The 26,510-nt window shown below is 33.2% G+C and overlaps 3 protein-coding genes, 1 long non-coding RNA gene and 1 pseudogene across 6 annotated transcripts; 3 read left to right on the top strand and 2 right to left on the bottom strand.

Moving 5' to 3' along the window:
- Positions 1-1,359: 1,359 nt before the first annotated feature.
- LOC114078028 lies at positions 1,360-3,587 on the top strand (annotated as a pseudogene).
- On the top strand, positions 3,347-4,337 carry LOC114078027. Its single transcript, XM_027918527.1, has 3 exons — positions 3,347-3,455; positions 3,549-3,662; positions 3,759-4,337. The coding sequence occupies exons 2-3, from the start codon at positions 3,603-3,605 to the stop codon at positions 4,335-4,337; spliced, it is 639 nt and encodes a 212-aa protein (XP_027774328.1). The 5' UTR covers positions 3,347-3,455; positions 3,549-3,602.
- Positions 4,338-4,961: 624 nt separating this feature from the next.
- LOC114078086 lies at positions 4,962-5,967 on the top strand. Its single transcript, XR_003579629.1, has 3 exons — positions 4,962-5,081; positions 5,180-5,675; positions 5,751-5,967. It is a non-coding gene; the product is annotated as an uncharacterized LOC114078086 (long non-coding RNA).
- Positions 5,968-11,490: 5,523 nt separating this feature from the next.
- Positions 11,491-18,252, bottom strand: LOC107024000 (TORTIFOLIA1-like protein 2). 3 transcript variants are annotated; one of them, XM_015224869.2, is made up of 9 exons: positions 18,105-18,251; positions 17,622-17,689; positions 16,271-17,003; positions 15,766-15,960; positions 15,558-15,660; positions 14,531-15,189; positions 13,489-14,190; positions 12,545-12,710; positions 11,491-11,763 (listed from the first exon to the last, which is right to left on the bottom strand). In XM_015224869.2, the coding sequence occupies exons 3-9, from the start codon at positions 16,928-16,930 to the stop codon at positions 11,747-11,749; spliced, it is 2,502 nt and encodes an 833-aa protein (XP_015080355.1). In that variant the 5' UTR covers positions 16,931-17,003; positions 17,622-17,689; positions 18,105-18,251; the 3' UTR covers positions 11,491-11,746. The 3 variants fall into 3 exon arrangements, with proteins under 3 accessions (XP_015080355.1, XP_015080356.1, XP_015080357.1); XM_015224870.2 differs by lacking the exon at positions 18,105-18,251 and adding an exon at positions 17,907-18,031; XM_015224871.2 differs by lacking the exon at positions 17,622-17,689 and having other exon boundaries at positions 18,105-18,252.
- A 2,015-nt stretch (positions 18,253-20,267) lies between these two features.
- On the bottom strand, positions 20,268-25,377 carry LOC107026535 (eukaryotic translation initiation factor 3 subunit K). The gene is made up of 8 exons (XM_015227535.1): positions 25,071-25,377; positions 24,905-24,961; positions 24,766-24,816; positions 24,614-24,676; positions 23,304-23,354; positions 23,161-23,227; positions 21,535-21,617; positions 20,268-20,710 (listed from the first exon to the last, which is right to left on the bottom strand). Exons 1-8 carry the CDS (start codon positions 25,197-25,199, stop codon positions 20,507-20,509), a joined length of 705 nt encoding a protein of 234 aa, XP_015083021.1. The 5' UTR covers positions 25,200-25,377; the 3' UTR covers positions 20,268-20,506.
- Positions 25,378-26,510: the final 1,133 nt, after the last annotated feature.

Raw genomic sequence — 26,510 nt, 5'->3', positions numbered from 1 at the left:
GTAAATCGCTGCGCTGACAGCGATTTACTTAAAAAAAATTAAAAATTTTAAATTGGTAAATATCTAAAAACTTTTAAAAAAATTAACGTAAAATTGTTGCTATTAAAAAAATAATAAAAATAAAATGGGAAAATTACGTGGAATGGCAAACATTACTATGTTATTATTCAGCATGGGTATAGTTTAATTTAATTACTTTGAATGAATACAGTTTTAGAAATTTTGTCATTAAATAAGGGACCCACCTACTATTTGTATATCGAATCAAATCACCTTCTCTTTCGTTGTATAAACATTTATACAAATCAAAGTTTATCTCTATTCTCTCCGTTTCCCTAACTTTCTCCTAAATTCACTCACTCACTTTTATTTTGAACTTTGTTCTCTCCCTCCTAATTGTATTTTCACTTTTGCAGGTAACCACCTAAATCGTTTTTTTTTAATTTATTTATTTCGTTTGTATATATATTGCTGGCTTATGTTTATTTTTGGAAAAACTACATAAAATGGCAAACTATATTTTATATTAAAATAATATAGCTATACTTCCTTAAATTTTTATTTTATGACTATATTTAATTAATAAATAGCAAATAAATATATTATCCTAAAAAATATAGTATATGCCCCTAATTTCACGTTTATATTCCTTCCATAATAATTGTGCATGCACGCCTCACGTTTCTCTCTCTATAATCTACTCCTATATTAATTATGTTTCTATTTTAACGTTTCTCTTCCTTCCATAATAATTGTGCACAGATATTATGGATGTTTCTCTCTCTATTATCTACAGCACGCCTATTGGAATTAAAGAAGCCTATTTTCACGTTAATTCCAAGAAACCCATTTTACAGCTTTAAACTTATCTCCCAAATCCTCCCAAAATCAGATTTACCATAAAATTCTTAATCAATTAAATCTCTATCAAGCTCCCACGAAATTAGGTTTGTATTTTTCAAATCAAATACGCAACATTTCTTGATTTTCGGAGATATTTATGTTGTTTAGATCATGCAGGTTTCTTCAATTTTTATTAGGTTAAATTCTTTAATATTTATTTGTTTATAATTTTTTAGGATCTGGGTTGTTGAATATAATGTCTAAACGAAATACCACAAGGATAATCACAAGAGGTACAAAATATATCGAAAATTTCATGGTTGAAATACCATCTTTTGATCTAAGTATAACTCAGATTAAAACACAAATTTCAGGATATACTGCTGCGATGGAATTACATAAGAAGTCGAAAGATGAAATAGTAAGGTCTCCTTCAAAAAGAAAAGTAGGGTCAACGGTGAAAGCGATTGAAAAAATTGTTACAAGAGGAGGAAAGTAAAAAATGTAGTTTCCGACATGATTGGAGAACATGCAGTTAATGAAGAACAAGACGAAGTCAGTGAAGAATTAAAGGTATGTACATTTTTAATTTTTTTAATTTTTTCGAATAATTTTTGCATATGTACATGCAGTGTACTTTAATTCTATTAAGAAAGATCATGTGGAGTATATATCTTTTGATTTGTAAAATTTACTTAAATGAATATAGTTTTTAATCATGATATAGTAGTAATGTTGTTGAATGGTGGTAACTGTAGTTTAGATATATATGCATTTAGTTTTGTAAAAGGTACATGAGTGAATACATTTTGTATGAGAGCTTTTTGTGTGAATGTAGGCAGATGTAATGTATGCACGTTGCATGTAAAAATTAGTGTATATTGTAAGAAATATCAAGATAACGTACAATAAGTCAGAAAAGAACATTAAAGCTTTTTGTACATGTGTTATAATGTAATGTAAGTCGAACAGCAAAGGTTACGTTGAGTATATACCAAGAAAGTTTATTAGTAGTTTTTCCTTTTTTGAATGTGTTATCTTTTATAATTACAGGGTATCAGATTCCATGTATTGGCTCGCCCAATTAAACCCCCACGCATGCAGGTTTATGTGAACCATAACATAGTCACATATTTAAAGGGGAAGCTTACAGCGACCCAATTCAATCAATTTAAAGATACATGTTTTGGAGCATATACAAAAATGCACGTGTGTGGAGCGCAACCACAAATGTTTAGGTGTTTCATGGTATGTGAATTAAAGGACAGTTCCCCTGATGAATTGTTGTTTCATATAAATCATACCACGCTCCGTTTTGGTATCAAAGAATTTGCTATCATTACTGGGTTGAACTGCTTTGGTAATAAAGATGACTTTTTGTTTGATACAAGGAAGCCAAACAGATTAATCAATCAGTATTTTGAGGGTAAAAGTATTGTTACAAAAGTGGATTTGATCAGTAAGTATAAAAAAGGTTTGGGGTGGTGGCAATGATGATGATACTGTTAAATTCGCTATTCTGTATTTTATTTGTACGTTCATATATTCCGGCGAGAAGAAGAGCTCATCAATTCCAAGGATACATTTTGATCTAGTTGAGAGCGGTCGGTACCATGAATACCCCTGGGGGAAATATGTTTTCTACAAATTGCTCAAAAGCGTAACAAAAAATTGGATGAGAAGAAAAAGTATTATAGAATTGATGGTATGCCTCTAGCCATGCAAATTTGAATATATGAATGTTGTTCAGCGGTTGATTCGAATATTGCTGTAAAGAAGAGCAATCGTATTCCCAGAATCGTCAATTGGATGACTAGAAACAGCAGAATACATTATGAATTCCTCATGGAAGGAATGTTCAGTGATAATGGCAATCCGGTAATTTAACGTATTTTAATTATTCAATTAGTATAGATTTTGTTGTATTTCAATATATTTTTTAATTATAATTATTTTGTGCGCAGTTAAAATTCAAAAAATATCGAACCTTCACTTAAGGAGATTGCATTTTATCAGCTTGAATCAAAAAGTGATGCAATCACAGAGAATACCTTTCAAGATGTTGGTGACAAAGATGACGACGAAGATGATGATTTCACTTCAAAGCCTCCAAGTCATAAGCCACACAATAAAGTAAAAGGTAAACAGAAGGCATATGTTTTAAGATCCACATTGATCAAAAAGTCCAATTTGCATGCAGGTTCGAGGTTGAAAGGTAAACGCCCCACACTATTGAATGGTTGTCGTAAGGCAAAGAGTACAACTTTAAATTCTGATTCAAATCCATTGGAGGATAATGTATCAGTACAGGAGTTGCATAACTGTCCTGATGATTCTGCTAACCGTACACCACCAAGGAGTTCGAAAGAACCTCAAGATACCAAGGCAGATGAAATTGGTTTGCTGAGACAAGATCTTGCATCCTTCAAGAATTATGTATGCAAGTTGTTCTATTCTTTTAGTTCACATTGTATTCCAATATAATCTTACATTCTATTTAATAATCAGGTCAATAATGAGTTCAAGGAGTTGCGATTGTTTATAATGGGGAATTTTAGACAAGTTAAGGATGCACTTAACAGAAGCAGTCGTGAATCTGAGCACCACGTCAGGTTAATAATAACAATGTTAAATTAATAGAATACATTTACATATACAAGTTACTTACTTATCAAATCTCATTTTCTAATGGATAAAATACGCAGGAAGATGCAACTGAATCTCCAAGTCATGTACCTAATTAGTCGAACAATAATCCGATGAAAGATGACAACCAGATATCAAATGTTATGGATAAGCCTCACTGTGATGCAAACGAGGTACTATTTGAATAAATTGTTTTTTGATTAGTTAGTAGTTAAAGGTGAAAAATGTTAAAAGAATACAAATAATAGTTTTTATTGTAATATTGTTAGGTTCGGACACCTCATTTCGTTCTTCAAGAACATGTCAAAGTTAATGTCAAGGAGTATTTGCAGCCTGTCCAGATACACATACAAGACCCTTTGACGGTACATGAACAGCTTAACGACATTAATGTATTTCAGAACCATGACATCCAACAACCTCAGTCACAATTTGAGTTGATAGATGCTTTGTTACCTGATATTGATGCAATCAATCCCAAAAAGAATGATGTGGTTCATTCAGAGGTTGTGGTCCATCCAGAGGGTGTCGTTTATGATACTACACCCGTGCCAGTTCAAACGATCAGACATCCCAATCGATTGACAGGAGACGGTAATGTAATTCAGAACGACGGAATCCAACAACCTCAGTCACAATTTGAGTTGCTTGATGCTTTGTTACCTGATATTGACACAATATATCCCAAAAAGAATGTTGTGGTTCATTCTGAGGTTGTGGTCCGTCCAGAGGGTGGCGTTTATGATAATACACGCGTGTCAGTTCAAAGTATCATACATTCTGATCGATTTATTGCTCTCCTTACTCCACAAAAATTGGATCATCATCTGGTAAATAACAATGTTTAACCTATTCAGTGTCTTACCTGCCACCTCCTAGTTTTTTTTTTTTTTTACATATATGATTCTATAACAATCGTAGTGCCTAATACATATATGTGATGTTTGGCATTTTGATATAGTTCATTATGTACCATAATTAGTAGTACATAATATAGTTCAGTAGGTACCACAATTGCAGAGATATTCTAGAGAATCTAAATGGAGTAACATGAATGATCAGTATTTAACTAGTTTTGGATTTAGGTTTAGCTGTTGGTGGTGGTTGCAGAATTGTTTATCGAACATGACAAGTAACAGTAATAGCTAGATTCATATGAATAGTATGCAGCTCAAAGATGATCTTTTGCGAAAATATGTTTGTTACAATTTGTGTGTCTTTATACTAAATATTTCATGTAGCTCTTATGACGTGGTTAAAACTTATGAAAAGAAACATCCTTTTGTTTCTGACTTCATACAAGGACCATAGAATTATGATCTTTTTGACGATTACGAAATGTGGCTTTCTGAAGGGCTTCTTGCTAGCCATATGAATAAGTAAGTATATATAATATTCATATGATGATTCTGTAAACATAATATACTTAAATATTAATTAATTTTATTTGTTATCAAAAGGATGCACGGTGAAGATCGTATAAGAATTAAAAAACAAAATTGGCGGTTGATATGGATTTGGGCATTCATCGAATATCAAACAAGAATTGGTTCTACTCTCTGTCTTATGATAAACAACTGCTGAATGATGAGGTAAACATATGAATTTAAACATAAAAAGTAGTATAAGTATTGTTCATATTTTTAAGATGTGCTAATTTTCTACATTTGTTTTTTTTAATTGTTTACAGCATATTGATATGATCCTGTATTACTTGCGTAAAAAAAGTAAATACAACATCAATAGTCGCTACAGATACACTACTGTTGATTGTATATTCAAGTAAAAAATTTCTGAAATTTATGCTGAATATGCTCAAGTTGGAAGTAATTTTTGTGTTGCAAATGTTGAAAGCGCCATACGTGATTACATATAAGGATATAGGTTGATGGCTGTCATTCCATGGAATAGAATCGACAATGTGTTCATACCAGTGAACGTGGAGCATAAAAATCACTGGGTGTTGGCTGTTTTGTCATTAATTGACAAACACATTTATGTATATGACTCATACAGAGCAGCAGGTCATAACTATCATGTTAGAGAAGAAATTCAAAAGCTTGCTCAGCTTCTGCCAATGTATGTTTCAATGGAGATTGGAAATGATTCAGATGATGCAGAAGATAACCACATCGCATACGAAGTGACGTATGTGGAGGATATACCTCAACAAGGATCAGATTTTTGTAAGTATAAAACAAGTCTCTTCATTTAATTTTCCTAAAAAGTATCAGATTTTAAAAAGTAATGTATATTTTCAGGGATTGCGGGATATACTTTCTAGCATTTGCCGAGTACCTAAGTGAGGGTGAAGGTATTCCAGTTCAATACCTTGATTCTAAGTTACACCGCATCAGATACGGTGCACTCTTGTGGGGAATATGCAATGAAAAAGATGAAAGACGGGGCTGATAGCGATAATGAGGCACCGCCAAGAAGAATGGTAACACCCGCAAGGATCGATAATAGTCAACTTGTTCTGATTGATTTGTATTTTGTACTAGTTCTATTTTTTGAACTTATGGTTAAAACTAATATTTTGGTTTTTTGTCAAACATTATCAACTTTTCTTTATATTCATATATGATCACATTAGTTGTTTTAAATTTATTTCTGTGTTATTTCATAGTTAATGAGATGATCATGACTTGCCATGATTTGGCTTTGGCATCGGTGAATTATTCAATGGCTTATCAGCTGCAACACGAAGGGATAAACAATATTTTTGACCATGTAAAACAATTTCCTACAAAAGAAGTATAACATATTTTTGTATCACAACTTTTTTTCACATTAAAAGTAAAAAATTAAGTGACCCCATTTTTACATGTATAAACATGGTATCCATGCACATAATGACGCGAGCCCACAAACAGTTTTAATAGTCTACATATTGAGACTCAATGTCAAAATACATATACACTTATACCAAAGAATTTGATTGCAGAATTTGTATCATGTTTAAGATTTACATAATATTCAATTATATCTTATTTAACAAATATTTCAAAATATTCAAAAGGCTAATAAGTCATCATTCCTTTATTCAATATAACAAAACTTAACTATAAGAACAATTTAATAGTGTCATATAACAATTTCTATGCATTTCGTGTTGCAGTTCGACATGAACGCCTATTATGACCTTGTTGTCCACATGTACTACAAGAATTGGTACCCTTCCTTTTGCTCAGCTCACTAAATGACTTTTCACGTTGCTTTTTTGGCCTTCCTGGAGGTCGCTTGAATTTTGGTGGCAACACAACTTCGGTAGCAATGTGTTCAGGTATGTTCCATTCACTTTTGTCAGGGAGAGGATATACAGGGACTTTATATGTTTTCAATATTGTTCCTCGCTTATAAAAATCTAAACAATATTCTTCCGGAAGCATGCGATTTTTATTCAACACACTCCACGCATGTGAGCACGGTATACCGTCAACTTGAAACATGTTGCAACTACAAAGTCTTTTTTTCCAAGCATACAATATAACTCTTCCCTTCATCACTTACGGAATAAACGTAATCAGTTGACGGGGCAACCTATAATCAATACAGAAATTCAATTATACAGTTTAGTATTAAAGCAAATATCTTTGATTACTAAAATAAATGAATACACAATCCATTGAACAAGAATTTTTTTTTCAATATACATACCATCATACGCCCAGATTTTGATTCATTAAGAAAAAGCATCTCTTGAAACTTCTTCCCAAGTAGTGTGAATGTGCGTGATGCATTTGTTCGATTTGTGCAATTCCATCTAGCAAACATCAATCTCACTTGTTCAAGAAAGTCAAATATTGGTAATTCTCTTGCTGCTACTAACGTCGAATTGATGCACTTTGCAATATTCGATATCATAACCCAACCACGAGGAACTGGTGAATACAACCTTGCCCACTTCTCATATCCAACCATCTCCAAGTAATTCTTAACCCTTACATCAAACTCTCAACCCTTTTCATTAGCTTATCAAAATCACTTTGAGTATATGCCTTTGCCATAGTGTAGAATACTTCACTCAATTGATCATTTGCTTTTCGAAAATTCTTACATACATTAGCCCACAAGTGCCATATGCAGGCGTAATGTTGGACATTGTTGTATACAATAGATACATCCTTAATTATGCTATTATGTCGGTCAGATACTACACACATATTCTCTCTTTCTCCATATGCTTCTTTGAATTGTTCAAAGAACCATGTCCAAGAAGCATCGTTTTCCGAATCTATAACTCCGTATGCCAAAGATAATATATTCCCTATTATAATATACAAAAATAGATGAATAAAAAAAAAGTAAAAATAAATTAAAATGTATGTATGTATCCAAATACCTGCTCCATCCATAGTGCTGGCTGATACGAATGCACCAGTGTATGCTGATTTGAGGTGGCTGGCGTCTACAACAACAATTGGTCTGAATGATCAAATCCCTTTATAAAAGTATCCAACGCTATAAAAACATACAAAAATTCGTCATTAGGTGTTTTCTTCATTCGTATATGTGAACCAGGATACGTCTTATCCAACGTATACAAGTATCCTGGTAGCTTCCCGTAAGACGCAGCTGGTTGCCCCATGATAGATTCTAATGCCTTCTCCTTTGATCGCCATGCCAACATGTAATTAATATCAATACCCAAGTCCAACTTAATGTCATCCTTAATATCATTTGGACTGTACTTCCTCTTATGATTCCTCAATTTAGGTGCTATTATTCCTCCAATCAACGAACTTGTTGCACGACAATCTGAATGCACCCCATCCTTTAAAGGACATGTATGTTCAGAGTTAAAAACTCTAATTCTGAACATTTTCGACTTGTTAATACTTGACGCTTTCATTAACCACGTGCATTCTTTAGATTGGCATACAAGAGTATAGCTGCGAATACCATTTATAGTTTGGTTTTAATTTTGAGTTGCCTCTTCAAACATATATAAATAAACGTAATATGAATAAATTTAAACACAATTTACCTAATAGAGTTTGACCTCTCCACCAAGAATTTAAACCTTTTTTCGATTGAATATTTTTCCATCACATCTTTCAATGTCGACTTATCCATGTATATCTAATCCACCATTATCTCCTTTTGCGATCTGTTCGTGATTATTAAATCATTTTCAACATCAAATGCATCTACAGTTTGATCGCCAAATGCTGGTACAATTGCTAATGGATCATCCTCACTATTTAATTCTTTATTGTATTCAAGTTGCAACACATCACTTTCAATAGAAGTTTCTCCAGAATCAGAATAGACAATATCAATATCGTAAATACTAATACACAGAGGATATACTCCAATTTGAGTATTTATTTTTTTCAACTGAACATATAGGCGCACACCCATGTCGTTACGTATTTTCATAGGCGTGTCGTCACCTTTGATAGTGTATTTAATCTTCATACACTTCTTTGTAAGATCAATGTTCAATTGTACGGAAATCACATTAACTAAATCAGAATATGAAGCATATTCCTTCAAAACAATCCCGTCAATGTTGTATTCCACATAACAATTCTCATCGCTCCATTTTCTGGAATGGCGAATCAAAACGCAGATCGTTGCCATTTTTTTCGGTAGTACAATGTATAAGAACAGATTGCATATCTTTAATTTTTTATATGTTGATAAGAATCCTATCAAGGAAAGGTCTGTTAAAATTTGAAAGTGCCAGATTAGTGGGCTAGAAAATAGGATTTTCAGTCACATTTAAATTTCAATGTATTTTTATATTTTTTTATAAAAAAAATTAGCCATTTTTTAAAACAAATGTAGCTATTTTTTTTAAATATGATAAATATAGTTATCTCAATCTAATAACCCTCAAACTATAGCTATTTATGTAAGTTATACTTTTTTTTTCTCAAAACATGAAGTTTCATTGCAGATGTTAAAAAGAACGTATTATGTCCAGTACAGATTGTTCCTATGATTGATTCAACTTCGAAAACAATTATTGTTATCGGATCATATTGAGCCAAGTCTGAATCATATGAGAAGCATTATAATGCATCAATCAACAATTGTCGATGACCAGCCACTACTGATCCCATAAGAATAGACCTCCATGTCCATTCAATATTTTGTTATACATGACATCTTTTGGATCTAATTCTGGTAATTAACAATTTTCATTTCTTAATGTATTTGTATTATATATACATTAATATCAATGTTTTATACTTTTCAAGTAGTTCGTCGAAGTGTCCAGTAATTTCAAACTGAAATATCCTTTTGTTTCAATGTCCGAAGCGGATGAATCATCATTGTATATAACCTTCTGAAAATAGTTGAATGAAGGCCTAATGTTAAGTATTATACAAAGTAAACCATATCATTATTTGTAATATATAATCAAAGTAAATCATAGCATTATATAAAAATAATTTAACCCTATTTATACATATTCATAAATGATTAGTATACATATACAAATCAAAACACTTGTATACTGACAGAGTTATAGATACAACCTTCTGGAAATGGTTAAATGAATGCCTAATGTTAAGCATTATACAAAGTAAACCATATTATTATTTTTATACATAATCAAAGTAAACAATAAAATTATATAAAATCAATTTAACCCTATTTATACATATTCAAAAATGATCTATATACATATACAAATCAAAACTCTTGCATACTGACAGAGTTATAGATATACAATTATTTTACATAAAAAATATTTATACTGTTACTTCCATTACATTATACAATTACATATGTACGTATATAAATAATATAGCTTAAACAATATGCAAATATTACTTAAATCACAATTTTTTTGTATTTTACTTTATTATATACAAAACTGTTTGAGAAATTTATTTATATACAAGTACTATATTAATATTTTATTTATACATAAACAAGTAATTGTATATGTATATAATAATTGCTTTACAATTTGGTAGAAATTAAACAATTTATATTCAATTTACTCACATTCGTATATGAACTTTATATACATTAAAGAGTTTAGTTTCCCGAAAATAAGTTTGTATGGTCTTTCTGTCGTTATAGGATTCTTTTTTGAGAAAATATTTGATTTTGAATGTTTAGCTTAAATCATGGATTATGTAAATGTTTGTTACTATATTTAGGGCTACTGTTACTATTTAATGGGAAAGTAAAATATGGTACAAATTAAAAAAAATGTTTTGTACAAATTAAAAGCTACATAAATTAAACTATAGCCATAAAATGTAATTATGTAAACTATACTCATATAGTGTTATTTCATACATTCAGTTTGTCATATATGAAATTTTTCCTTAAAAAATTGATAAAGAAAATCGCTGCCTTGACAACGATTTGGTTTAATTTTAAAGCAAATTGAACAAATCGCTGCTATAGCAGCGATTTTCCTTAACTCAGGCGGACAAAATCGCTTCTTCCATAGCGATTTTACCATTTTGAAAAAAAAAATCACATATATCATTTTAAAATTTTTGTTAATATCTTTCACCATTTAAACTCCGGACTCGAATTTTCTCACCAACTTAAGGGTATTGAGTAGACACATTCTGAGCCATTTTTAAGCAACTAAAGAATGATATTTTGTACAATTTAAGTTAGGAAGTTTTTAGGTAAAGATAACAACAATTATAATGTCATGAAACAAGAACTTACCACATTATTTCAACTACAAAATATCTTTACATTCCATCAAATCACCAAATGTCATAATATTCCATGTAATCACAAATCACATGATTGAACATGCTTCGAACTAGAATTGTCTTTATTTTCTATCATACCACCTAAGCTCATTAGATTCAATTAATGCTGAGAACAGGTAATTTTTCCTTTTCATTAAGGATGATTACAGACTGAAAAAATTTATATTTCAATATTTGGTTTTGGCGCAATTTTTGTTTGAAGAAGCTCAGGTCCTCGATGCTGCAATAAGCCTCTTCCTGACCCTTGTTCATTTCACTAAACTAAAGTCAGTTCTCTCATAAACATTGCTAAAATGAGACTGGAGAAGTAAAAGCATGAAATTACTGTTTAATTTCAACTGTACAATGTCACGTAATGAATCGATGACATGATGGCTGATAAGTCAGAATTGTCAAGGAAACCGAGAAATGAACAAAAACAGATCACAGATTCACGAAAACAGAAGCTGTCTTTACACTCTAGAAGTTGGAAAAAGAAAAGAGTAGCTCTTTCTAAACATCAAGATTCATTTCCCCGCAAATCCATTCACTTCAACTTTCTTTGGCATATGCTATGGTGCATTTTTTCCTGCGATGAAAAACAAGTGATGTCAAGACTGAAGACACTTTTATGAAAGAGGAAAAGAAGCAGAAGCAACAAAAGATCTTTCTCAGGTCAACTTTACAATTGCTAACACACAAATTCAAGTACACGAATAAACACAAGCTTTTGTGTTTCTTCTTGTGATATCACTTTGTTGGTATTGCAGAGTCGTAATCGTGTTGTCCTTCCATTCTCTACAAAACTTTAAACACCCTCTCTAGGGGTTCCATATAGGGGCCCCATCACAGAAACTACTTGATCCATTGTATTTTATAAACCTTGTTTTTGAGAAACAAAAATCAGAAAACTGAAACTTCCTTCTCCACATGGCCACTCTTTCCTATCCTAAAAATCACAGATTCTGAGATCAACTCTCAAATTCTACTTTTCAGCATGCATCGCATGATAGATAATGCACATTGAATCGTTGACTATCACGCAAGGATCTATAAAAGTAAAGGAGCTTTCTGACCTACGAAATTCATAAGAGGGCCCCTCATAGAGAGTTAGAAAGTGTCAGTTATCATAGTGAAGCTTAGACCCGACGGGGTAGGGCATACCCCCCCAACTCTCAACCGACTTAAATGCGTGGCTTTTAACCCACATTTTGGAAAGTTCTGTTAGGTTCTTAGTAGCAATCAGTGACCTTATACCTATCTATCTTGCCCATGTTTAACAAGAGTTGCAGCAGGTAAATATAATTGATCATTCAAGAAGGTGAGCTTCTGACTGGAGAAAAAATTGAATAAGAAGAGACTTTTCTTACCCCAAATCTGGTTTAAGGTCATTGCCAACTGCATCAAAGATTTTTTCTCTGCCGGGGTAGAATATCCACCCTTTATCATTTCCTGAAATGCAGAAAGAAACTCCCGCTTTGCATTTGTAGGGAGGACAATATAATCTGGTCCATGGGCAGAACTCAATTCCACCACCTAAGTTTCAGAAAAGAAATACATACCATGAGGCTTGAAGTTCGCAATTTTTCAAAAATGAATTATTCATGATCCAGATACATCATTATGCCTGAAGTGATCAGACTATCATAACATGCTTTACCATATGGCACAATTCAAAACTGTTGCAAGTAGAAGAAACAAAAAGGCAGTGGACGTGGGCAGATCTTGGATATCACTTATCAGGATTCAAATCGCAGTAAAGACAAAAAAAGACAAGGTGATTTCTTCTCATCTGCTCAAGTCTTGGGAACAAAGTAGTCTGGTACTTGTGTGGTGGGAGGCAGTGGAGTCCGGTGTAAAAGTCGAGGTGAGCACAAGTTGGCCCGGACAGCACTGTTATGCGTTATTTACAACAACAAAAAAACATGGGACAAAGTAGTCTGGTACTTGTGATGGTGGGAGGCAGCAGGAATCCGGTGTGAAGGTCGAGGTTTGGCCTGGATACAAAAACAGGCAATGGACATGGCATCTAAGTCGTGAAAGATTGTAAACCAAGATAAAAGAAGAAACCTATGGAATAAAACACAACAAAGCTATCACATATTGGCAGAAAACTTAACCAAAGGATTTACTAAAGTAGAAAAAAAGCACGGTAATTTGATAAAACATTCAAACTCCTACTAATATACTCTTAGTGCTACCAGCTACACACTCCTAGTTGAACCTTTTTCCTAATAAAGCATACTTTGTGCATGTATATTTTCAAGAAATGTAAAGAACTTTTAAGATTTTGATAACCACAAGATGCACTTGCCTGTTGCAGCCAGGGAATTATGCTATTCACATATGTTTGCTCGAAGACATATGATGCCAAAGTGGCCAAAAGATCATGTGTGGTCTTTTGGGATAAATTCTCCAGAACCGGCCCTGTTGTATCAATAAGTTCGAACAAAACAAGTTCATCACCAGAATAAAGGGCTTCCATATAAGCAGAGTCTACATCCCCACCCAACAGATGTCCTTTGACAACTCTCCAGAGGTTATTCTTGACATCTAACTGATTTTGTTTGTCATTAGTAGTAGAATTTCTGCCAAAAGCATCTTTATTTCTCCTCAATTGTCCTCCATGTGTTACTTGTCCACTATTTTGGTGCATGCCCTTTCCAACAGGATATCCACCTTGTTTTGCTGCAGGATCGATCCACTTGTCTAGATTTTGATTTCTAAAACTGCTCGATCTGCTCTTCACAAGTGTCCTATCCCCCCGAACCTCCACATCTTTGGTGGGCACTAATGGAGACTTCCTATGAGGTATATCAACAGATGGCCTTGGGGTGTATGTGGAGAGTCTTGGGGAAGCAACAGCAGGACTTCTTTTCATAAACTTTGTTGTCGCTGGATCAGGAAATTTCCCTCCATGAGAAAGTTCCTTGGCCATTCTATCAACCATGCCTTCAAGACTGGATACCTTTATTTGCATCATTGATAGGTTATCCACAATGTTGGATGTGAACTCCTGAAAGTATAGTTACAACAGGGGTGGTCAAATAATCAACTGAACATGTTTTTTTTAATCAAGGCACCAACTAAATGTTATACATCATATATAGAAAGTAAGAAACTTAATCAGATACAAGTATAATGCATATACTGAAGCTTCCTCTTTACTGTTATATAGTAATATTTGAAAGGACAGTTTCCAGGAAGTTAAGTTCTTGGCTTAATTTACATTACAGATTAATACTGCAAGAGCATGTGATGTGCCTTCCACAAATTGGCATGACACACAATGGTTAGTTGCCATAATATGCATTGGCTGATCCAGACTAACACAAAAGAAATGTTAATTTGATTACCTTTAATAAATCCAGTAAATTGGATTGCTTATTTTCAATGTCTAACAGTTGCTTTCTGACAGATAACATTTCCTTGGTTACTTGAGAACAACAGCCATGCAATTTTTGAGAACTCAAATCAGTAACTGTTGAATCTAAGCTTCTTCGGTCCTGCATTCCAGAAAGATACCGTTGTTCCTCAATACTGATTTCTTCAACTGCAGAACGCCGACTTGTTCCCAATGGTGTACTCAAACTGGCCTCATCAATTACATCATGAGAACCCACAACTTCTTTGCATTGAAAGTTATCAGGAAACAGATTTGACCCAGAAGAGCATTCCTGTTTGTCATCTATGTGCACATATTCATATTCAACATCATGAGAACTTCTAGTCCCAGCACCTTTTTCAAATGCCTTCGTTACAGAACTACTCTCTGATTCTTCATCCCTAACTTCTGGCATAAAGATCTTACGGGTTTTTGGAACTGCTATTTCTACATGCCACTCATCAGCTCCAGAATGCTGCGGCTTTTCAATTTGGTTTTGGCCTGCTTTTCTCAAAGAAAGGGGAAGCTTATTTTTAACCGAGTCACAACCAAATTTCTTAGGTGTGAAATCCTTCAGTGTTGACTCACTGGCACTTGTTATATCACCATAGTCATCTTTATACAGATTTTCTGCATGATACAAATTATTATTATGCAAGTCACAGAATTAAAATAACAGAAGTTCATCCTCAAAATTCAGTTGGAAATAACATGTAATTGGGTAACATGCCAGTCATATGGCCAGCCTAACAAGGACGAAGAAAGACTGACCTGAAACTAGATCAACACTTGAGTATAAAAAGCCATGAGCCCAATAAACCAGCTCAATTTAACAAATAATCATAGCTCAAGAACTAGAGAACTCAAATTGCAAACTTTAATTACTTAGATGTGGGACGAATCAAAGCATTACATAAATGTTAAGAGTAAGATGAGACATGAGAGATATCTGCAACAATTGAAAAAAATACCACATCAGAGAGCACTGACCAGCATACCTTTTATGGAAGAGCCTGCTTCGGAAGGTTCAGATGTACCATGGCCAGGAAGCCTTTTCCACATGTGTAAAGCTTGCAATGCCGAGTCCCTGACTGGTTTCACCTGAACAAAGCATATAAGGTTTGACATTTTCAACATCCATATCAGGCAACCACCACAAGGAAGCTTACCACATTGCTCAATATTTATTCTGACTGCAACTCTTACCTTATCAAAACGACAGGATTCAAGGGTCCGGATGCTGGAGGATTTGAATGCATTAAAGAATGCTCCACCAACTGAAGCAATATCCCCTAATGCTGCACATGCAGCTTTTCTTGTTGCCCAATCACTGTTCTTGAGTCCTTCTTGAATGCTAGTCATTGCAGTTGATAAAGCACTATGTGTACTGGCACCACCAGCCTGATTATTAGTAAAAAATGTGAAAAGTTGTCATCTTTATCTGATGTATGAATCAGCATTAGCTTGCAAACATAATTTGAAAATTTTACTTAGGTGAAATTAGTGACCAAAAGGACATTTTCCTTGTTCTTTTAAGATGCCAACTACATGTAGACATATGCTACACAACTACAGAACTCAATAGGATCTAACAGTAAGTATAAACTGGAATGTTTTTATCCTTCAAGTCACACACAAATATTACCAGTATATGTGTATCACAGAAAAATTCAAAGATCAAAAAAAAAAAAATTACACAAGATAGACTAACCTGAATTATGCTTCTATTCAATTCAATAACAGCTGGCTTTGCCATGAAGTGTGGATTCTTAAGCAACTTGACAGTTTTACCCAGCATCTTCTGCAAAATAACAGCTGGAGGGTTCTGAATACTGTCTATGAGCCGAGCCAAGCACAGCGCTGAACCAGTTTGCACATGCTTATTTTGCTCTCCCAATGCTTCAAAAATAGGCCTCACTAGCACTACAAAAACTCCATCATTTTCATTGTCATATGCAACACTGCTCATTTTAGAAGCCAAAATGCCAACAGTATCCACACACGCATCTCTTACAACAGTATCAGAGTCCTTGAGACGCTTAACAATGCTGGCTACCATCTTCCCAAGATGTGGAACAACAATACTATCATGGAAATTGGCCAGCGTGCCCATAAGCCGGATAGATTCCTTACGAACAGAACTTTTCTGCTTTGAGTCAGTATCTAATATACAAGATAAAAATGGAGGGACTCCATCTGGGGTTAAGCATTCAATTATTTTCTCTAGCTCTTCAACTCCAATTTGGTAAGTATCCCTATCTGCAAGCTTGTTCAGTGCAAGAACCACACGTTGTTTAAGTTCAAAAACAACCTGTTGTCCATTCACCCGGCTGGGACCTCTTCCTTTCACCATATTCACATGTGTCTTCATTTCCTTTGCCTGCTTATTCACCTCTCCGAGAACATAATTCCAGCAACTCACAGTTGTAACCCATGATTATTCCCTTCAATATTCAAATAAATAGTTTGTTAAGAAGATATCAAGCTTTCCACTTTTTCTATCCACTAAACAGCAATACCTATTTTCATGTGCCAAAGTCATTTTCATTTTCAAAAAAATTTATTGGGTCAAAGTTACTAACTACGATTAATAATGTTGCAAGGAAGCCCCCAATGTTTCTCTCTCTCAGCCCCACAACAAACCTCCAACCAGTAAACCAACAAAGGGGAAAATGAATAGCTCTATCTAATATTATTTGTAACTGTATAGCTTCCAACTTTCCTTTAAGCCAAAAAAAAAAAGGTACAAAGAAACGGTTAACATCACACAAATGACTGAACCTGAGCACATTTTGCAGAACACAAATTCAAAACCCAAGGAATATCCAAGAGCCTGCACTAGTGGTCCATGAAGTAAGGATGAAAACCATGAGAGACAAAGTTGAAATCTCAACATATGCAAAAATGCTAGGTGATTTTTTTTTCCATCTAAGCAAAGCTTATTTGAACCAGTCGAACACCCACATTATTTTAAAAAGAAAAATCAAAAGAATCACATTTTCACTGCAACCAAGCAAAAAACATGAAAGCACAGAAAAATGTTCATAGATTGAGAAGCTTACAAAAGAAATCGAGCATCTTTCAGTCCTCACCAGATGTACAAAATTCTAAACTCTTAAAGCTAGGGTCCCTGGAAAATAGAGTAACATTTTGAAGTTCAAAATTTGAATATTAATTTAATAATACTACTGAAATATCAAACTTTACTCTATACAACGAACAACTTGGCCATAAATTTTTATCACTTTTTTCGGTAATAATTATCGCAGATTAGGAAACTGCGAGTTAAAGCTGTAAGTAATGTTCCCTGCATGTGCATATTTGAAACATTGAAGAATAAAACTTACGCCATTCAGTACTTGTACTATATACTATAGAAATTTAATAATTTGAAAATTTACGAATCTCGGTGATGGAGAAACAGTGAAGAAGGAGCTCACTGCCAGAAAAGTTGAAAATAAAATCCCGTACAATAACAGAGTGCGAATTAGGAGAAAAACTCTGAAAAGTTAATGTCAGTGAAAGAGAGAGAGAGAGAAAGATACCGGAAGGTGGAGAACACGCGCCGGCAAAGAGCGACGGTGTAGGGTTTTCCCGAGTGGCTGTTTTTAAGTTTTCGCGCTCTGACTTAGATTTTCGAATTAAGAGGGGAGCGTTTCGGTAATGGGACCCACTTGAAGCTGCTAGTCCCGAGGATTTTATTTTCTTTTTCTTTTTTGTCTGTTTACACTCTTGTAAGTTTTAAATTTTTGAATATATGGTGTTTTAATTTTAATAACACCATATGAATAGTATTGCTTATTATGAGAGTGATTAAGACTTTTTAACATTATAATTGCCTCGTAATTTGAAAAATATCAATAGTACTGTATTGCTCATCTTATTTTCTCTTTTTTTAATGGTAATTAAAGATTGTTTGTAATAAACTTTTAATTTTTTTTAAAAATGAAAGAAGTTGTAATGGCGCGTAATAAAGTCGTCAAACAAAAGAAGCAGAAAAAATCAGATAGTACCATACATCTCTAAGAACAAACAATTCAATAATAAAACTAAGCTAGTGTTTGACCTAAATTCTCAAATATTCTTGAAAAATTATATTTGAGTCAAGTTTTTGGTGAATTTTCATTATGTGTTTTGTCCCTAAATTTTTTTAAAAAAATATTTAACTGTTTCAGAAAATATGGTTTAAATTCATAATGTTTAAAAATTATTTAAAATACACATAAATTTATATTATCATTTTATAATTTACAATGAATATGTTCTGTTTAAAAATAATCTTATAACATAATTGATAATAATCAACAACAAAATATCAATATAGAATACATTTATAGCATATTCAAACTTGTCATTATATAACACATTAATCACAAATTGTTCTTTTCTCTCAACTTTATCACTCAAATTAGAACTTAGACTTTTCTGAAGAATGCAGTAATAAATATTAGTCGGAATTAATAAATGATAGGTACTTTTTATACCACATAAAAGTTTGGGTAATTTTTGAATTTTTTGAAATTTTCAAATATTAGAACTTGGCCAAATACTAGTTATATCTAGTATTTGGGAACTTGGATACTTGCAAAAATGACCAAAGTTTTTCCCAAAGTTTTCTCCAAATTTTGTTGGGGCCAAACGGGTCCTTATACTTAAGTAAAGGAATACGCTCGATAACCTACTAATCCTCTATATCTGATGCTAGACCCCTCCAAAACTCTCTTATCAAGAGTAAGCTAAAGTTGCGGCTTGTCCTGCCTAGTCACTTCCTTTAACTATTTTTGCATCTCCTCATACATAATATGACAAATCTCTCACGCTTCTTCATTGGGACATCCATGCACCTCGTGCGCACATATTCAAAATATTTCAGTCTTCCTTTCCATATTTTATCCACCATAAAGAACACACAGACCTTATCTCGATATATATTTTTTTTAATCTTATCTCTCCTAATATATCCACATATCGATTTCATCATCCTCATTTATACTACTTTCATCTTCCGGACATAGGTGTTCATACAACAAAGTTGATCTAACAGCCACTCTATAAAACTTACCTTTTAACCTCAATATCACTTTCTTATCACAGAAAACATTATAAACAAGCCTCATTTCATTCATCACCTCTAATACAATACGGGACATCATCATCATCATTCTCCCCATTATCTTTGAATAATTGACCCTAAATACTTGAAACTTTTCATGCTGGCTTCATGAATATCACCTGATTAAATTGAATTGTATTGATACTTTTATCATGTGAATTTTGTGAAACTATTATTTTCGTCCTATTGCATAGGACATATGCTTTTCAGGTGCACTTGCTCAAAAATCTTGTGGGAACAGTGACATAAATTTCTCCATTATTTACAAGAATAACCACGACACCATGATTTGGTTGTTGAGAGAACAATCTAATTTGAATAAAGAAGGCTGAATAGCACTCTCAACATGGTAATATATTATGCCACTAATATCTTCAAGGAAGCACTAACGTTACTCCACAATGTAAAATTGACTTTACAAAATAACTTAACACCCTTAATAATCGAGACAGATTGCTATGGAATTATTGGTATGATATCTAACAAAGGGCTATTTCTATCAAAATTTAATTGACGATTGAAGGTATCTATTGCGTGAAGCAGGAAGGGCGCCAATCAAACATATATATATATATATATTGAGAGAGAAAGGGGCTAATGAAGTAGCAGACCAATTAGCAAAATCAACTACATTATAGATTTTCCGAGCAAAGAGTATATTTTAACATCCTCCAAAAAGTAAATTGACTCGCAGTAATTTTTTAACAAAAAGAACCCCTCTCCTAAGTCTGTTAAAGAGGTCACAAAATGCAAGGACCTACAATTCCATGTGTTTCATGATGAAAATGGCTCTCTCAAACTCCAGATTCTATACTGATGCAACAATTACAGGCTTCAGCCAAGAATGGGGAAGATACGCGTGATGTGCTCCAGTGGAACACTATCAGCAGTATTTTTCTTAAGCTCTGGATGGTTGAATTCAGTGGGAGGAAGGGTGATGACTTGGCCCTTACCCTGGCCTTTTTCAACAACCCAACCGTTGTTCGATACCTGGTGCTCAAGGAACTTATCCAATGAAACACCCTCAATGTTGATAGCCTGCGCCAACATCAATTACACAGTGAGCTCAACACATGTCATAATGATAAAAGAGACTTGGGAACTAACTATAGGGTAAATTCAATATAATATGTGCATGTTGGCATTCCAACCTCCTTCCTTCTCTCTGAATAAATTAAAAATATCCATTAAGAAAGAAAAGTTTCTTATTCAACAACACTGAGATACAGATTTCAAGTAAAAAGAGACCTACAAGCATGTCAAATACAGTTAACACAGAGTATACTACACCTTCTGCGACTTACCATTAGTTTCAGGTTAACACAATATATGAATTTAGAATTATATTTTTGCTATGCTTTAGTGAAAATGCAAGTTGGAAGTCATTTTCTTTCTAGAAAGGGAATTCTTTACCACATAGTTTAACAGATACTTCTCTTCAAAACATTCTATCACTCACAGCAGATAAATACAAGTAGGATATGTGTGCCTAGACCATAACTCGATGAATAAAACGCGTTCTTTATGCATAGAACCAGTAAAAAACCTGAGTTGCTAATGCAATAGAGCATGTACATTTCACAAATCTTTGTATAATCTTTCAAAAGTATAAAATGATCAAAAAGTTATAAACCATATTTAACTATGGTATGTCACACAATTATGAAATTTCAACCATCCAATCCTCTGGTTTCTCCAGAAGTCTGACCAGCCAAACTCATATTAACACACTTCATCTTCTTTTTACGGAACATATATTCATCCAATGATTAGGATTTGTGAACCTTCCAAATTCTTTCAAGTGGTTGCACAAGTAAAGATCAAAATAGATAATACACCAGCAATCATGGAGAAAAACATACCTCCGCAAGAATGGTCCTTGGAACCTTCTGGTAGGTTATTGAAAGGACATGAACAGCATATGCTCGAATTGCTTGTTCAAAACCTACAGTCAACATTTTCTTAATATAAATAGCATTCATTTTTCTATAAAAACAAGAAATTCTAGGATAGAGGCAACTGTATGGCACAAATCTCAATTAGCCAACATGTGGATAATACAAGAGGGATCAAGTATATAAAGAAGAACCTCTGACATTTTTCCCCAAGTTTCTATTCAAGATTGTCCCACGAAGTATCCACTTACATCAAATAAGTAACAAAATTTCAATTTGTAACATTCTAAATTTGCCTATAAAAGAGGCAAACACTAAATGGTTGGCTGCTGAAAAATCTCAGGAAAAAATTGAAGTTTGAATGCAAAAAGCCGCATTAAAAGCAGTTCGTCTACAGAGTTTGGAAGTTAATAATAATTTTATATCAAAATCTGGAATTTATTCACTAATAACAAATACAGAATAAAATTAGGGGATTAAAGAATGATCAAATAAAGTTGCCATGATCATGTGATTAATAGAGAAGCCTGAGAATACTAAACACCATATATCACTTAAACTGCTGTTATAACAGTATCAAGATTTAAGTGAGGCCAAATATATATTGTCACGGCCAAAAAGTCAGGTGCATAATGGCTTAAATGTCCTACTTATATTATTAAAAATTACTCTCCGTTTCATTTTACTTGATCCATGTTGACTTGACACTTCCTCAAGAAAGTATTTATTACGGATTCATTTTGCTAAACTAACCTTATTAACTACGCTTTGGAAATCTAAATTTGACGACTATTACTTTATTCAATTATTTAATGATAAGGGTAGTATTGAAAGAAAACAATAAATTTCTCTTGATTTATTAAAATGGACAAGCAAAATAATCTAGTTTTAGTACAAGGCCCAAGTAAAATGAAACGAAGTTGGTAGTAGAATAAAAACTGTCAACGAAGTAAAGGACTCGGTTCGAGACTTAAAATCCCTACATGAAACTCCCCTTGTTGCACAAAGCCAAGCAAGTCCAGAAAAATGTAATTCTTTTTAAGAGAAATAGGTTCTCTCATTGTATCAAAACTGCTATTGCACATTGTGGGCAAGGGGAGGATTAACTATATGGAGATAATATCCAGATCATGTGGTTAATATGAGGGGTTATAAATATTATACGCTGTACTTCATTCATTTTGGGCAAGGAGAGGATCAAGTATATGGAGACAATACCCAGATTATGTGGTTAATATGAGGGGTTTAGATTGTTATATTCTGTGCTTCATTCATTTTGTTGTAAATAGGTCGGGCCAAGTGTAATTGTCAACAAGAAACACTCGGGAATTTTTTTTGGGTAGTCAAAAACTCAAGAATATTAATGGGTTATATCTGAAACATAAATTATTACTACTAATAGTTGGAATAAATAGGGTCAAGGAAATGGTTTGAAACTCAATCACTTCATAAAATGTCTCTCTCTCCACAGTTTTAAGCATGTTGCCGCAAAATCTGATACTTATTATGTATAACAAATAGGTTTCTTATTGCACCCGTATTGCTACTATTGAACACTGTGGGTAAGGGGTGGATTAAAGCATTCAGTAATACCAGAAACAGCTTCCACAATGTGGCGGCTCTTTGCAGCTTCATCCCAAAATTGGCGGAACCTTGCAGTCTGCAAAAAGATGTGTGTACTTGTTGGGTTAACTACAGAGTTGGAAGAAACTTTCAGCAAACACAACATGGCATACCTCTAAGAAGTGTGAGAGAACATTTAGTGTCTTGAATTGCTCTTCAATTTGCTGAGGAATGAAATGAGAAAATCATTATGAAGAAAAAAGGATAGGGCAATGCATCTAACACAGTTGAAGATTCATACGTAGATGTCAAAGCATGTATTCTGCCTTGCTCCCAAAAAAATCACCACAATGACCACAACCCCAGTGAAACAGTAAAGAAATTAAGGCGAAAAGTGTTTGCAAACTTGAGCAACAATAAATAGATGTCTATGGGGGTTGCAGCAAAAAGAGTGTACATGAAAGTGCCCCTCAGAAGGAAATGAAGAACTTCTAGGAAACAACCATAACTGTTCCTCAATCCCAATCTTGTTTGGGCCATCTATATAAATCCTCACCATCCTCAATATCCCTTTGGATGCATTTAATTAACAAATAGGAAACTATACTAGCTAAGAAATTTAAGAACACCAATACAAGAAAATGGAGAACTTACGGGGAAACAACCTCTCTACCCCACAAAAGTGGGGGGTAAGGTTGTGTACATCATAGGATGCATTTCATTAACAAATATGAATCTATACTAGCTAAGAAATTAAAGAATACCAACGTAAGGGAATGAAGAACTTCTGGGAAACAACCTCTCTACCCCACAAAGGTAGGGGTAAGGGTTTGTGTACATCCTACCCTCCCCAGACCCCACTTGTGGAACTACACTGGGGTATGTTGTTGTTGCTGAATAACTCTGGGGAAGACATTACGGTATTCAGTTTTACAACCTTTATGTTGCAGATATCGGTTTATATATAGAGCAACACCAAATATCATACATCACTATGTATCTATTTATTGTTCCAGACTTTCCTGTTTATCTAATTTCCTCAAAACTTAGCACGAGGACATTTCTGAACCAACAAAGCAACAATCCTTCCCAAACTGACAGCTATAAAATAAAATGATGTAGTATACCTCCAATCTAGTTGGATACACAGCAGGAGATGACAAATGAGTATTCAAAAATTTAGAAATATGGGAAGATCTTTTGGGGTATTTTTATAGTAGAATTATGTCATCTGATCACCTGCCTTCCTTTTTTATTTTACACAAGCAATGAAACAACTGTCAAGCTGTGTTAGGCATGACTGAGAATAGCTAATATTCCTGGTCACAAATAGGGGTAGTAACAAATCTACCTACATCTTTGGCTGTGACAGTTTTTATGTTTTCCAGCAACACCCATTCCAGAGTACACAAGACAAGCAAAATTTATAATTCATATTCATCAAAGGTAAAGTCATAATCAAGGCAGCTTCAGAGATATATACCACTCGATCGGGGATTAGGAAGAGACACAGGCTGTAATCTGGAGCTGGCATTGCCATTAAGGCCTATCAATACAACCAAGCAAATAATAAGTTAGATACTAACAGAGGCAACAAGTAATATCACAGTATGCAAAACAAGAACTTGATTGCACCTTAACCAAAATACGAGCAACAATTGGTGTACTCATTCTGTCCGGCTCAAACTGCACATCTCCAAACAAATTAAAAAAAACACCAAAATCAAACAACAAACAAACCTCCATGATTAATTCTCAAAATAACGATATAAACCTGATAAAGACGGAGCAGGCAAAGGTTTGCATCCAGATTGTATGTTTGAGACAAAACCTAAATTAAACATTGGAATTACTCAATAAAAAACAACGGAAAAAGGGGTTGGCAACCCATTACAAAAAGATCAATTTTTGGAGTGATGAACGATGGTGAATTGGTGTACCTGTTCGTTAACATAGTTTTCAAGATCAGGGAGGATATCTGGATTGTAAGGGTTAACGGCAATGAGCTGTTCTACAGTGATAGCCAACTGTGACTTCTCGGAACCACCATTAGTCGCCTCTTGAACCATTTTGTAAACTGTATCTGACTGCTTTCGAACAAATTGGAAGGAGAAGAGAGTAAGAGAGCCAAAAGGGGTTGCACTTGCAGTACAGCTGAACGGAGGTTTTAGGGTTAAGAGGGCGAGAGTAAGAGATACGGGAGGGATTATTTGTTTGTGACGGATATACCCTTCAAATTTCTCTCAATCTTTTTGAACATGATTTGAAATTAGATTGATTTAAATTGATAATTTAATGAACAATCTTTTGTTTTAATTAAGTAATGTAAAATATTTATATTTTTATATTGGTGCGGGATATATAAAAAAATATAAATTACATAGATTTTATAGTTTTAATATGAAATTACAATTTATTTTCAATAAATTTTAAATTGCATTAATTCCTTAAGAATTAAAAAAACACGATAATTAAAGATCTGATACATTAGATATTGTCTCGAATACATTAATATGATGTGGGATACATTAAAAACAAACTTAAATACATAATACTTCAGATACATTAAATATTGGCTCGAGATATATTAAATACTGACTCGAATACATTAAAGAAATAAGAGATTTTGAATATTTTTAAAAATAATAGGAAATAATGGAAATAAGTAAAATAAAATGTGTGTATTTCTGTGATTAATTCTAAAAATAATATTGATGTATCTTTTCTTTTGTGACATGATAAGTTTTTCATTTTTTTTCAATATACAAAATACATTATTATTATTATTATTATTATTATTATTATTATTTTTTGCATCTTTTTAAGTACAAATATTCATACATAGTAAAATAAAATGTTTATTGTGATAAAGCAAATGAATAAGAGGTCATATCTTAAAATAATATTTTATGCTACGTCAAAATATTTTTTATATTTAAATATTGTTTATATTTTTTATGGGATCACTTGATTTTTTTATCGGATGTCCTCGAAGGGACGAGATTACCTGATTCTATACACAAATTCTAACTTCGTAAAAAGAAAAAGTGAATTTCTTCATTGTATCTTTATTATTAAAATTATTTATAATAATTTTTAAAAAATTAATTAAATATTGTGAAATAAAACATAAGAAGTTATAAAAAAATTGAAGAGTGGAAATTACAAGCAAGATGAAAAAATATGAGTTATAAATAATTTAAATAAGTAATATATTATTAATTATGCATTGATTTTATTTGTAATAATAAATTAATAAAGATGAAAAATAAGGGAGGCGGAAAGATAAGAACGAACAAAAAAAATGATTGGTGCCTATAAGAGATAAAAGTAATAAATATCTAATATTGTACCACGTTAACATTGCTTGCTGACAAACA

The sequence above is a fragment of the Solanum pennellii genome, chromosome 7, assembly GCF_001406875.1.
Source record: "Solanum pennellii chromosome 7, SPENNV200".
Lineage (NCBI taxonomy): Eukaryota > Viridiplantae > Streptophyta > Magnoliopsida > Solanales > Solanaceae > Solanum > Solanum pennellii.
The sequence above is the reverse complement of the archived record's forward strand: the minus strand, read 5'-3'. Positions and strand labels throughout refer to the sequence as shown.

Excerpts from the sequence above, each read along its gene's own strand:
- LOC107024000 (XM_015224871.2), bottom strand. The coding sequence starts at position 16,930 with ATGAAGACACATGTGAATATGGTGAAAGGAAGAGGTCCCAGCCGGGTG. Across the intron at positions 15,190-15,557 it reads AGCAGGCTCTTCCATAAAAG|AAAATCTGTATAAAGATGAC; the intron begins GTATGCTGGTCA and ends TGTATCATGCAG. Across the intron at positions 12,711-13,488 it reads TAATTCCCTGGCTGCAACAG|GTGGTGGAATTGAGTTCTGC; the intron begins GCAAGTGCATCT and ends TCTGAAACTTAG.
- LOC107026535 (XM_015227535.1), bottom strand. The coding sequence starts at position 25,199 with ATGGTTCAAGAGGCGACTAATGGTGGTTCCGAGAAGTCACAGTTGGCT. Across the intron at positions 24,817-24,904 it reads GCCTGCTCCGTCTTTATCAG|TTTGAGCCGGACAGAATGAG; the intron begins GTTTATATCGTT and ends GGAGATGTGCAG. Across the intron at positions 24,677-24,765 it reads TTGCTCGTATTTTGGTTAAG|GCCTTAATGGCAATGCCAGC; the intron begins GTGCAATCAAGT and ends TTGTATTGATAG.
- LOC114078027 (XM_027918527.1), top strand. The coding sequence starts at position 3,603 with ATGAAAGATGACAACCAGATATCAAATGTTATGGATAAGCCTCACTGT. Across the intron at positions 3,663-3,758 it reads CTCACTGTGATGCAAACGAG|GTTCGGACACCTCATTTCGT; the intron begins GTACTATTTGAA and ends TAATATTGTTAG.